The following is a 14729-nucleotide window of genomic DNA, read 5'->3' as shown; positions in this document are numbered from 1 at the left end:
AATATTAAAAGACTAACAAACGATACGGAATTTTTTTCAATCAACTCCACTGACGAATTAACCTCCCTAACTCGAAGATTAAGCCTGATGTCAAAAATTCTGAACTTACACTTTAATGCGCCATGAATCTGCTATGGCAGCATATAGACACTACTCACATAACGTCACAACCACGCCTCCGCGCCATATTGTCCGTCTACTCGTCGTGTTGATGCATTACCGCTACGTAAATTCCTCCTATTATGGCGTGTTTTTCTGCTCGTTAACATTAATAATCAAAATGGTGAAGGCGTGTGTGGCGGTTGGTTGCAATAACAGAGAAGATACACGGAGAGACTTGAAGTTCTACCGTATTCCGAGAGACCCGGAGAGGAGAGCGAGATGGACTGCTGCAATTCGACGAGAAAACTGGGCTCCAAACTAGTGTTGCACCGATACCATTTTTTGGCCCCGATACCGATACCTGGCTGTGCAGTATCGGCCCAAAGAGCTACATAATTGGTGTGAAATCATTGCTATCAAGGTTTTGTCAGGCTGTTGCTTACCTTTGCAAAATAGGAAAAAGACTAGTACAAAGTATAATACTAGCCCAACAGTAAGAAAGTAAAAATAAGTTCATAATAATAACTTCTGAATGAACTGAGTAAACTTTTTTTAAACCTCTCAAAGGCCAAACAGTGCAACTTTCATGAAATTATTGTCACATTCTGCTGCTGGTTAGATTGTGTTTTGTTGCTGGGCTGTTAGTGGGGGCGTTCCTGACGTCGCACCTGAATCCAATGCGGGCTTATCAACGCAGCATTTAAGCACAGGTGAGCTCAGAGACGGCTGCCGAGATATTTGCTTTGCTGATCGCCATTTGACATTTCGCACTATAGTCTCGCTACATTTGCTTGTTACGCCCCTGCATTGTTTTTTTTCTGTTAGTGTGCTGCACTCGTTTGTAACCTCTACCCTGTGCAGGTATTTGAGTGTTTTTATTTTGGCTTTTTGGCTCGCTGCCTATCGTCTTAGTTAATCTTCGAGTTTTTAGTATTGAGCTCCGTCGACCTCCTGTCACGGACTCCTTTTGTTATTTCTACTATCCCGCGATCGCGTGTTATTTTTTGTTTGCAATCATTACACCCTTGTACTTATCCCCCGCTTGTTGTCCGCTTCGAGGTCCAACCTTGTTTCCGCATTTGCGGACGCTCACAATTATAAGTAATAATAATTGACCACAGCATCCCGTCTCTCTATTAGCCTCGTTTTTTTCGGGAGGGGGTGGGTCCCTTATTTCTATTTCGGAAAGGTGGCAACCCTACTTTGTAAACACTTCCCAAATTACTGTGGCATTTCTTTCATTAAAAGACAGTAAAAGTAAAGTAGACGAAGTGAACTGACCAGAGATAGTTGCTCCGGTCCAGCACCCTGCTTCCTCTGGATAGCAGTCCTGCTCTTGCAGGCTCAAACTCGTTGTGTTCGTTCGCGTTTCGTCTTCAAATGTTTTATCAGGTTCGAGGTATTGAAACTGGCCGATTTAATCTCGAAACTTTCAGGCCGCAAATCTTGCATGCAGCCACTGATTTTAATTGACGGGATTTCTATTTTGAAATATTTCCCGACCGCCGCCATGCCGCCATGTCGCCATGTCGGCCATGTCATTGGCCCGTTCTCATTGGTCTGGAGCAGGCCAATAGCGATAGCTGTTTGGTGTTCACGTGTCATCACACAACACAGAGACAAAGTGTAGTGAGCGCCAGGAGAAAAAAAAAAGGCTGCGGTCAAATGTTATAATAATGGACCGGTAAATGGTATCGGCGCCGTCTTTGTTGGTACTCGCCGATACCGATACCACCATTTTGGCCGGATCGGCGCCCCCTGCCGATACTAGTATCGGTATCGGTGCATCTTTACTCCAAACGATTACCACGGATTATGTAGTAGTCATTTTATACCTGGTAAGATGCATTTCATATTTAGAGGGTTTTGGGCTGACAACCACAATTAAATAATTGCGAGGCTAATCGCCGACAACATACAGTTTCAAATTCAAGATGCTTATTTCTTCCACCATCATTACATTTTGAATAATATTTAGCTGGTACCAAGTGAAAGAAGCTGGCCTCGTCTACGGATCATCAGTTAAACAGGTGTGTCCAAACCTTTTGCAAAGGGGGCCAGATTTGGTGGGGTAAAAATGCGGGGGGCTACCTTGGCTGATTTACATAGAACAATATATTTAAACAAATTTTAGCAAGCCCTTCTGTGTGTCACATTTGCTTTATTATTTTTTTCAATTCATAATTTCAACAGTCTCGTCTTTGTGGCTTTCTCTTTCGACACTCGGACTCTTGCGAAATACTGCTGCTGTGAAAAAATAAAGTAGCTTCAAGTTGCTATAATTTCTCGCTGCGTATCTTCCCTGTAATGTTGTCGTACATGTCAGCGTGTCTTGTTTAGTAATATTGCGTCACATCGAACTCTTTGAAAACAGCGACTGTCTCTTTGCAAATGAGGCAGACACAGTTGTTGTGCGTTTTATTGAAGAAATAGTCCAATATCCACCTATCCTTGAAGCGTCGGCCATCACAGTCAACTTTTTTTTTTTTTTTTATTGTCGCCATTTTAGAAATCCCACAGGGTAATGTTGCTTAGAGTGCTGCTCTTAAAGTTTTTCAAACTTTCGTGAGAATAGGCTGATTTTGTGTGGACAAGATAGTTGTAGATATCAGGGTAGCAGATGTCAAGCAGAGAGGGCGAAGACAGCGGGTCGAAAAATATCGATTTAGGCATCAAATATGGATCTGGCGAATGGATTGACTGAAGCTTTTCCACATAACGCCTTTTATGCAACGCATCCAATGAGTTTACAGCGTCTGAAAGCACCGGGGCTTCCATGAATTGCTCTATAAACTGAACGACTAATTGAAAACATTGAGAATAGGGCTAAACAGAGACGGACAATATGGCAGCCGGATACAGCGACACGTCATTCTGTGACGTTGGTGAGTAGGGTCTATAGACATATTGTTCGATCAAACACAACAGTTCTTTTGGCTTAAAATACAGCAGTTTATTTAAAAGAGCAGTGCAAGAGCAGAAACTGCTTTTCAGTTTTGTCTGTGTTTTCTGCCATATATGCAGTATATATATATACATCTTCATTTGAATTATAACAATGTTATAATTTGAACGAGTCCGTATTTAAGCAGTTATTACACTGTATTTACAATAAATGTGGGATGGATTGAAAATAGCTGCCTACTTTTTAGATGGCTATTTTGACCTACTAAACAACCGCATTATAATGTTCGTCATGTTGTTGGTCAATAAATCAATCACTAAAGTGTGATGAAAGCTTGAGCCGGTGGCAACGTGATTTATTGAAACTCTCGCGAGACCTGGTTTTCATTAGAGCAGGGAACATGGCGGATGATCACGGACGGAAGTGGGACCGGTGCCTTGCAGACACCGCATTGAAAACTGGTAAAGTTGCGTTCTAAACAAATCGTTAACTGATACTACTGTACGCTATTTCTATTGTCTGTTAGTCAGCAGCGACACAATTTGTGGTACAGCGAAAAACCGCATTTTTGCGGTGCTTAAGCTTCAAACACTGAGTAACACTTGACTGAGATCAACATCATTGAAAGGTCTTCGATGGGGAGTTCACGAAATTCGTCAATTGAAGAACACGTTGTTAATAATAAACGAGTAATTGTATAATCTGCACATTATTGTGTTTCCAAGAGCGGATCATGTGTTTGCAACTTGGCATGTATGACGTCTATGAAAACAACCCAATGAACCCGCCTTTTAAAACTAAACTACCCTGTTTTGTGCGCGTCTTTAATTTTCCAACTTATATAAAATAGTCATTCTTGTGTTAATGACATTCTTTATCTCAGTTCTTAGAACGAATAATCAAAACACTTATCAGGTTGAGCATGTTTTGCCATGAAATTAACATTCAAATTACTTCGCAGTTATTAATTAGAGACAGATTTGAGAATCCCCTTGTCTTTTGCTGTAGGTTTTATTTAAAATGCGCATCTATTCTACAACCTTGTACCATAGATTAAGTTCAGATGCAATCTTTGCCTGAAGTCCAGCACTCAAATGGGGGTCTTCCTCCAGATGCTACTTTCGTGCCTTAGGCCTCTACTAAAGTATCCATACAGACATGCACTGTGCAACTAATCTCAGATGACACTGGATGCAATTAAAACCGAGGTATACCTCATTCATTTGTTCGAGGCCACGGCAAACCACAAACGGTTCGTTTAATAAGAATCACATGCGTACCTTCTGTCCTCTATAGACAATAGCATCTGGTTTGCACTCAGATCTCTGGCTTGAAGAGGGTGCCGCTGCTTGTAATTGCCTCAGCTGTGGCGGTCATGTTCATGTAATTGCTCTTCTGTTTGTATGTTAACAGGTGTGATTTCTAAAAATTTGGGAAGTGTTTCAGCTTGAACCCATACATTTTATGGGGCAGAGCCAGGAATTGTTCAACATTTTTTGTTAACGTTGCGAATGATATAGCATATAAAAATGATAACAAATTTAAGGCCTGGATAGGATGCAAGTGAGAATGTTTTCATGTTCATGGATAGGCTGTCAAATTAAGTTAGAATTGAATCCCATTTGACCAAGATGATCACTGATGACATTGTGATCTGCATTTGAAGCTGTTTAAATCAGGTGCAGGTAGGCATGTGCTGGTATGAGATTCTAACAGTATGATAACTTTAAGCAAATATATCGCGTTTTCACGGTCTCACAGTATTGCAATTACAGCTCTAAAATGTGTTACTTTGAGATACAGTATATTGGTTTAAAAGAAAAAAACTTTCAAAAAACAAAAACAAAACTTTTTTCCATTGAACAGGATTTTTATTTTTCAAAACATATTGGCAAATTGCAACATAATGTTAAGTTAAAATAAATACAAAAAAAAAAAAAACCAAATATTGTAAATAAAGTTAAAATAAATGCAGCCCTTTAAGTGAGCATAAACCCACAGCCACAGCTTAACATTATCATACAAAAATAATTGAGCTTTTTTCCTTAAAAAGCCCGTGTGTATCACTCGTATCATGTTTACATTATACACACACTTTATTTCTCAACTCAGACAGTTGCCAGAGGAAAAAAACACATGTTTTACCACCGCTGGGCACAATAAACACACTGCTGTTAACTCTCGTAGGTGGTGGGAAAAATTCATGATTGCGTTTACTAACCTTTAATTTTGTATAAATGTGAAATCAAGTTGAAGTTATTTCCTTCTCAGCTTTCACCCTACGCAAACATGTTTTTCTTGTCTGCTGCCCCTCCTCCTCTAAGCCGCGGCCATCTGTAACTTTTCTGTTGCCAAAGTATTTCCATATCAGCGATTTCGTTGTCTCCTATAGGTGGGGAGTTCAGGAGTTTCACCTCCTCCAGCCATTGTGTAGCACAGCTGACTTACTTACACTGCGGGTTTAGCCTTGCAGCTGCAAGCGAGGGATTTCTCCCTGTATTTATGGTACATAAAAAATAGCTAATTCTTTAGGGATGGTATGACAGAAAATTTTTGCGGTTTTGAAACTGTGACGTTTTCATACCACGGTATACCTTGAAACAGGTTATCCCCACATGCCTAGGTGCAAGAATGATGGCAGCATTCATTGGAATAAAGAGAATTGAAGATTGTCTGAATTTAGTAAAAGTCGACCGATGTGAGGTTTATTAGGACCGATTATAAGTAGTCAGAGGGGCTGATAACCGATTTTTGGAGCCGATATTCATTTGCAGTAAAAGTGTAAAAATTGGCGTTAAAAAAAAAATAATGAAAAAAGTGAACTTTGAAATGCCTAACGCATGTTTATTGAATCACGCAAATAGAAAATAATGGCTCCAGAATTGCATGAATTTTCTAGACTCAGAAACATCTCCTACAAAGTTGATTAAAAGTAGGAGTGGGAACCTCAGGGCATCTCATGATACGATACGATACAAGGCTCACAATAACAATTATCTCACGATATCACAATACAGCAATTATCGATATATTGGTCAGAAATTTGATACATGATATTCTATGATATAACTGTTGAAACGAAAAGAAAAAAAAGATATTTCAAAATAGAAAAAGTACTGGTTAAGTCATGTATTAAACAGTGACACCTTTTCTGTGCAACATTGCTGTAAAATATGAATCTACTGCAAATTGTGTACCTGCACATATAGAGGAAACAAACTAAAACCACTGATATCTCTTGGAGGGATCATGATGAATGGCACCCTTAATTGCTTTAAAGTTTTAAATATTAAAAAAAAAAAAAAATTAACAGTGCTGTAGGTGTCAGTCAGCAGTTGAGCTTGGGGTGGGGCAATGATAAAATTGATGGGTCTTTTCTTCGTATATGACCTTTGTTGCCAAAAGCATTGGTCTGAGCACTTCCACCAACTGCTTCAGCATTTGAGATGTCGGGTTCAGTCACAATTTTCCTCACCTTAAAAAAAAAAAAAAGTTAATAGCTTTTGAGTTTAAATCCTAATTTTTTTGTGTTGGAAGTATTGAGTGAATTTTAAAAAAAATAATTGAATGTATAGAAATGAAAAATTACCTATTTTTAATCTGTAGGCTACATTAATTATCATGTACGTCACCTTATATATCCTGGAAGCTAGTCAAACCATTTTTATAGCCTATTGCATCAAAATGGCAGTACTAAAAGTTTGTGTAGTAAACTAGATGGAAAGTGGTTCTCAAATAATATCAACTAAATCAGTAAGTTCATGTAGGCTTGTTCGATATTCATTTTTATCCGGTTTAGGGTCCTGGTTTATTTCATATCACTCAACACCAAATATCATCAAAATAATACATGTAAAATAAAAAATCAATTACATTGCAGAACTTTCTTACCTCAAGTGATGAAAGTGAAGCAGTGAAGAAATCCGTGTCCACTTCGTCACCAGCTGGCAGTGAACCTTATTTTTGTTAGACAATTCTTGCATACAGCAAAGTCCTTGTTCACCTTACATCCTTTCTTGTTGGTGTAAAATCTAAAGTGTGTCCACATGTGAATTGTACCAATTTTTTGTCATTTTCCTCCACCGTTCCCACGAAGCTATTGAATTTTTTTCAACCCACTTGGAGCTTCCTCTCTTCTTCTCTAGACGGCTTGTGCGCACTCTACCTTCACCATCACTCTTGAGCGCCCCTAGTGGACCGCCAAGGAATTGCTCAACAAACACTGAGCAGTTTACAGCATCCAATGGCCAATATGGCAAATAAAAGTATCGATACTTGGCGGGAGCATATCGATAACCGATCGGGTTGCAAAATATCGCAGTATATCGCTGTATCGAGATATTGTCACACTCTTAATTAAAAGGTTAAATAAATAGCTCTTTGAAAATTTTCCACGGCAGAGAAGGCCCTGATGACCTCTTCCAAACATCCTTGAGCAAGATACTAAACCCTGTGTTGCTCCTTGTGCCGCGTGAATAGTAGTGCAGGGGAGAGAGGCCCGGCTTCATCTGAGTTAAAATAATCGAGTTTTAAACTAATTTTTTCATATCTGACGGTTGTATTTAAAGACAAAAAAAGTCCGATACTGATATACGACAAATTTCCAAAAATTGGCCAGGCTGATTATCTATCTCTAGAATTTAGACAGAAGCCAGCGCAAACTTAATTGTTGTAAGGAGGTGGAAAAAAAGGATCCAATAGACTGGAACGGGTAAAAGGTGTCATGAGTTTAAGAGTCTCTGCCTCACCACTGTCTTATAAAAATGTGCCCTATGTAGGGCAAAGTTTCTAAGACTGTGGTGAGGGCAGCCATGATGTATAAATTAGAGACCATGCCGTTGAGAATAAGTGACCAGGTTGGACTGGATAAAAAATGATTACATCAGAGGAACAGACACGTTTTGACATGTTTTGAGAACAAAGTTACATAGAACAGACTTCAATGTTTTGGACACATCCACAGCAGAGAACAGGAGAACATTAGCATGAGGGTGTTAATAATGGAGCTATCAGGCAAGAGACCAAGGGGAATACCAAAGAGAATGTGGATGGGTGATTGGAGACATGAGGGAAGTTTGTGTTAGAGAGGCTAACATGGAAAGTGATGACATGCTGCTGTGACCCCTCATATGGGTTGATATTTGTGACTTTTTCTTTTCTGATGACACAAATATCAGCACGCCAGTTTCCAAGTATGGATTAGTAGTATTTGAGATTAGAATGTTTTGAATTAAGAGCGCGGTGGGGGAATAAACTAAATATGTATTTCATGATGGTACAACTATATAATTTGGCAAGCTTTGCATTTCTGGAAACAATTTGTCAATGTGAACCCAGGAAAATTCAAACTTGCAAGTTATTTTGTGGTGCTAAAATGAGCACATACCAATATATGTGATTGTTAGTAGAGTGTATGTAAAATTTTAGATAATTTTTCATCATTAAAATTGTGAAAATTGTTTAAATGAGCAATGGATAAAATGTTTTTCAAGGGAATGTACCCCTTTATCTCTGCACTGTATATATTGAAAGAATGAATCATCCATTTTTCCTGGATGAGATATGCTTGTATAAACTCTATCTAGCCCCTGAAATGACTCCAGGTCAAATCTCCTGGACGTCACGTCGTTTAACTGCCGTACTCATAAATGACGGCAAACTAGTTTCACGTAGCGCCACCACCACGACCAACTAGCTGGATCTGGTCGTACAAGCGCCATGTACGCTGAGACAAATGGAAAATGGTGAAATACTTAGACTGGCAAACAATCCACTTGACTCTGCGTGACGCCACCGTCGGCACAATAAAATTTGCTTCTTGCCGGGAGGAAAACATCTGCATTCTTTGAGCTCACTCTAGCAAACTGCCAGCTGTGTAAAAGTGCCTCTCGTGGCCTAAGCAACTCTGTAGCATATGGTCTACTAAAGCCGTTGGTTAAGATATTTACAGTGCGTTTTACATAATTTGCCAACATACTGTTCCGTGTTAGCTGCAGCGCTAGCTTTAAAGCTACTACCATAGAATGCCAGAAGAATGTTTCTTTCGTAACTTTTTTTGAGTGGTTGTCTCAGATATCCTTGAAACTGAGTTCCCGTCGTTGAAAAAAAAATTTCACTGTATAATATTGATAGGATAAACAAATGTCTAACAATAGGGTACTGTGAACCTGGAGAGGATTTTCAGGGCCCGAGGCTTGTATATTTTTTGTTGCCGCACAAATCTTTTCATTATAGCCAGACGAAGACAAGCTGATTCAAAGGGACATGTTGATTCGCTCTCATATTTTCCAACGAGTATTTCTATGAAAATCAGCGTTTGGCAGGAGAGCAAAGCGAGGTCCTACCAAAAATAGTGTCTTAAGTAGAATGAAATATTTGTATGAAAAGGATGCATATGGTTTAACGTTGATCTGGATTGATAATGAAGATGAGCTTTTCTTGTTTGACTTTTGTAAAGCTGTGTAATGGAAAACAGTCAAAGGGTTTTGGTTCAAGAACATCGGTCATGCTGCATAGCTCTCTGAATCCAATTAAGACTCGAGAGGGGCCCAAATGGCTTTTTATATATATGTATATGTGTCTTTGCTGGCTAGCCTGCCACTGGGTGTGGTGTGGACTGTGCATTCCTCTGCATGGTCCTCTCCAGTCAGAGTCTAAACAGGCTTGGTGATTTTCGTGCCACTGCCCAACCGTGGGAGTTACACTGCAGAACTGTATTCCTTACCTACTCCTGCCGCAAACCCACGCACCCATTTCGCACGTTTGTGGTCTTGGAACAAGCGTACGAGCGTAATATCTTTTGTCTTGCTGTTTGTGTTTTCATTAGGAAGCTCATCATTGCAGAGTTATGTCCATGGTGGATCTATAACAGGGTTTCCCAAGCATTTTCAAGTCCAGGCTCAGACTAAAAATATAGTTCCTCTTGGGAAACCTACTAAAATTATCAAGTCATTTTCTGAATTACTATGTAAACTAATAATTCAACGAACACAAAAAACATTAAATTATTCCAATAGCAATTTAACAAAAACACAAATGTGACAGTGTTTTATAAAATTTAAAAAAGTGATAATAAATAAATAAAAAACTATCTTAAATATATTGAGAAAATTAGCCTAGCTGTTTTAACAAGCTGCCAAGTCTCAGATCCTTTTTCAACGAATCATCAAAACAGAAATAAAAGTGTCTTCTAAATTTGACACACCACAGAGAAGAGCACTAACACAGCCTAATCAAACTTGAATGATTAAAAAAATGGCATGTAGAGAAACCAGAGCATGAAGACAATTTTGACCTCCCAGGGAATCAAGCTAGTTCCTGTCAGTCTGCATGCAGTAGGATGGGTTTCCCCCCTTCCCCTCCCATTTCTGAGTTAGCAATATGTATTAGTTTACATTTGCGGTCACTAAATTTTATTTGAAACTGAGCACTTCTTCTTGGGTCCAAATCAATGTGAATTGCTACTGGCTTGATACACATTTTCTCGGAAAAAAAAAAAAAAATCCTATGCGGATGGATTAAAACACTAAACTTACAAAGATAAAATTTTCTTTTTTCCCCCTAAATAACTGTTTGAGATGTTATTTTGATATTTGCAAACAAAAAAAAATGGAGTAATTCAATTCAGTAAATCTAATCTAATAAAACCATGACCTGCTGAGCTGCGTTTTTTTAATTTATTTTTTTATTGGCAACGTAAAAAAAAGTGAAAATGCAATCCATTGGGTTTTCAAAACAGACCCATGGCCTACCTGTTAGCTATGCACCCTTGGGTCTAGCATTACCAAATTTTAACAATGCATTCCAGGCCAGTGGCTCCCAAATATTTTTTGGAAGCGTCCCTCATGAAATTTTTGCCATTTCAGTGGCTGGTGTGAGCTTGCTTTGTGCTGCAGATTTTTGTTCAAACACATCTGTGAGACAGCCACTAAAAGTTAATTTTTGATGTCCAGTTTGACCTGTATTTACTCTTGATTTAGGCAACTGCAGAAAATCCTATCTCGAATAAGTAGGACGTGGCTAAATGCAGCAATGTGGCCTTGGCTCTCCTGCCTAGCAGGCAGGCTCCCTTTGGTGTTTTTAGACTCTCTGTAGTAAAATTAGCTTCATCTGCTGGTGTAACTAAATAATGAAAAGTGTTTATGGTAGTCCAACCAGCCCTCCCTCCTGTCATAATGCTGGGCCCCTCCACTTTGAAAACCACTATTCTAGGCTATGATTTTAAACATTGCCACGCACCATATATTGTCACTTCATCAGTCTTTTCAGGTTTGACTGTGTAGTAAAATTAGTTTTATGTTCCCAAAAAGTGGGCAAGGGGACACTAATGCCAATTGCGCAACGTTGTCAATGTGCAGCCATTTTAGCCCTTGAGCAACGCCCCCTGAAAATAAGGAACATTGAAAATTTTTACCAAAACTTTATAAATTGACCTGCTCCCTTTTTGGCTCTTGAACTTTATTTTAAATAAATGCTTTTATTTTAAATTATTATTTTAAAATAAACAAATCTGTTCCCAACCAAACTTTGGAGTTTCCAACGAATTTGCTTAATGTTGAAGGGATCCACGGATAGAAAGACTTGTAGTTCTTAATAGATGAATCTTATAATGAGTTAAAAATATTTGATATTGAAATCACTCTTGATGTTTTTTTTTTAAGTACAATTTGTAGAATTAGTTTAACTAGTAGGTCGCCATTGTTGACGTCTCAGGGCGGTGACGTCACATGGTTACGCTGCCGAGCTTCCAGAGTATGACTGTAGCGACATAAACATGTCATCTGTTCAAACTAGGGTTGTTCCGATCATGTTTTGTTTTGCTCCCGATCCGATCCCGATCGTTTTAGTTTGAGTATCTGCCGATCCCGATAAGTCCCGATGCGATTGCTTTTTTTTTGCTCCCGATTCGATTCCAATCATTTCCTGATAATTTTTCCCGATCATATACATTTTGGCAATGCATTAAGAAAAAAATGAATAAAACTCGGACGAATATATACATTCAACATACAGTACATAAGTACTGTATTTGTTTATTATGACAATAAATCCTCAAGATGGCATTTACATTATTAACATTCTTTCTGTGAGAGGGATCCCCGGATAGAAAGACTTGTGACTTTTGTGACTAAATATTGCCATCTAGTGTATTTGTTGAGCTTTCAGTAAATGATACTGCTGCCATTTAACTTCTGCCCAAATGCATGATGGGAAGTGGAAGCATGATGGGCAGTAAAACCATGACTGTGCGTCGTGCTACCAATGGATATATCTTCTCTGCTTTGGGAAAGAACTTAAGGTGATAAGACAAAGATCAATTGCCAACTTGCTTCCCCACATTGCTTCCCATGATATTACTAATCATAGGGAGAGGGATTGCAATGTTTAGCCAATTGAAGAAAGGCTTCAATGGTTGTCAAAATTCACTCTACTCATTTAGTGCTGCCTTTTATCTTTCCATATAGGTAAAGCTGTGTCATTGAGAGGATCACGCAGCGCATATATTAATAGCGTTAAATATTTTAACGTGACACATTTTACAATAAATTAATTGCTGCCGTTATCGGGATATTTTTGATAACCCTACGTTAAGCCTAAACTAAAGAGTCTGGATGAGTGTAACATATTATGTCTGTAACGTTAAATACAATTTGAAAACGATTTAATTAAAATATATATATATATTAAAAAAAGGCATGGCCAATATTTTATTGCCGATTCCGATACTTTGAAAATGACGTGATCGGACCCGATCGGGACATCTCTAGTTCAAACCTTTCAATTTGAACCCGAGAGGAACTTTAATGAGCATGACGGCACTGTCGATATTTCACAAAATTAACAGGAAAGACTGGATGATAAGTGAAGAGAGTAGGGGGAAAAAAATGGTGTTCTCCAAAAGATTTGTTAGACCGGCGAAACGTCCTACAAGAGGCAAATTTCACACCCATAGCACTACACTGCGCTTTCAGCTCGTTTTGTTTAGATGCATAAAGGCAGAACATGCTAAAGATGCCTTTAAGAAAATACTTAAATGTAGTAATGTCAAATAAGGGCGGTTTAAATATGCTACGTGACTAATGTGGTCAACAGATCAACAATCTGCTTTTAAGCTACCACAAGAAAACACTAAGCTTAAAGGTATGAGAGGGAAACACATGCCAAAAGTATTTTGAGGCAATGAAAAGGTAATAAACGACTCAATAAAAACACGAATAGTAAGTACTCGCCGCTTTTAACCGATGAGCGCATGTGTTGGCCGTCTCGCCGCGTAGAAGGAATTTCAGTAACCTGGTAGTATTCTTCGAGTGACAGTGACAATCTACGTCATCACCCCGAGCCTCCATCGCGCGCATAAAATATGGAACCCTCCGTAGGTCAAAACATGTTTTAAATATTATTGATCTTTAAATCAATGGCAATCTTTTATGTGTTTCTAATAACACATTTTAGTAAAAGAGAACAATTGTGGCTTATTAGAGCCTACGAGTCTTAAGTGTCCTAAGTGTCAGTCAAAAAAAAAGAACTGGTTTTGAAATTGTGCTAGTTAAATAAATATACTGTAGATGTTTGTCCTCTAAAAATAGGTTATGGTCTGAAAAATGTGTGATTCCAAATCCATTCATCTTATATACGACCTGTGTTTTGTATTCACTGTGCCAGACACTTAGAGACTTGATCAAACAAAATCATGCCAATTCAGTGACCAAAGTCAACTTGTTAATGCTGTCTATTTTTCTTCTCATTTTCAGTAACCGGCCTGGGTTTGGGGCTTGTCTTCTCCGTCATTCTCTTTAAACGTAAGTCATCAGCGTAAAGAGAACCAGGTTCTCCTCATTTGGGTGATGGATGAATGTTTTGGTTGTCCCCGTAGGACGCATGTGGCCTGTCTCGTTCGGTGCAGGTTTGGGTTTGGGCATGGGCTACTCCAACTGCCAGAATGATTTCAGGTCACCTTACTTGATTCATGGCCGTGTGTTGAAGGTGAGCACACAGGTTGAAGAAGTGTTCGTGTTAATGACTGCCCTTACATGTACGCCTTCGGCTAAATGATTTCTGTTTCCTCTCAGGATCAGCAGTGAAGGATTAAGGAGGATGCGGCTTCACCACATCAGCATCTGTTTTGTGTTGCCCTTCTAATGTGGCTCTGCCACTTCAACCCAATGTTGTTACCGCTAAGGGCCCTCGATGTATATTTAATAAAGTGACTGAACAGCTTTCTCTGCCTCCCTTTATCTGTTTTAGAGCAATGAAATGTGGATTGGGTGTGGAGGTAATATTGTGTGTTAATGAGCTCTGAGACTTGACCGCCTGCTGGTTTGGAATGAAGGCCAGGTTCAGCATCTGCAGCCCGGTTGGAGCGTGGGAGAAGAAAGCATTTAAGAGAAATATTATGAATATAAAATGGAAAGAAAAACACGCCCTTGGGGGGTCCGGGGGGGATGTGTGAATGGATAGAAAGATATTTGCAAAGAAATGTAACAATTTTACGCACACAATTTAAAAAGCTCATTTATTCCAGATTTATACTGTTGCTATCACAAAATCAAGACTAACTGGACACAGTATTTATTAGCATTTCACTGATTTTAGCTGTCGTACAAGTGTGACAATTGGTTACCATCTTCAAAATAATACTAAAATTACAGAGGCGTGAGAATATTTGGGAACAGGAAGTGAGTGGCAAGAACATTTGCAGTCGTATAGTTTTGTTAATATTTTG

The 14729-nt window shown here is 38.9% G+C and overlaps 1 protein-coding gene across 1 annotated transcript; it reads left to right on the top strand.

Moving 5' to 3' along the window:
* The first annotated feature begins 3370 nt into the window (after nt 1-3370).
* On the top strand, nt 3371-14279 carry LOC130921964 (MICOS complex subunit Mic10-like). Its single transcript, XM_057846366.1, has 4 exons — nt 3371-3468; nt 13759-13806; nt 13881-13990; nt 14077-14279. Exons 1-4 carry the CDS (start codon nt 3408-3410, stop codon nt 14086-14088), a joined length of 231 nt encoding a protein of 76 aa, XP_057702349.1. The 5' UTR covers nt 3371-3407; the 3' UTR covers nt 14089-14279.
* The last annotated feature ends 450 nt before the right edge of the window (nt 14280-14729 follow it).

Source organism: Corythoichthys intestinalis, chromosome 9 (assembly GCF_030265065.1).
Source record: "Corythoichthys intestinalis isolate RoL2023-P3 chromosome 9, ASM3026506v1, whole genome shotgun sequence".
Lineage (NCBI taxonomy): Eukaryota > Metazoa > Chordata > Actinopteri > Syngnathiformes > Syngnathidae > Corythoichthys > Corythoichthys intestinalis.
The sequence above is the reverse complement of the archived record's forward strand: the minus strand, read 5'-3'. Positions and strand labels throughout refer to the sequence as shown.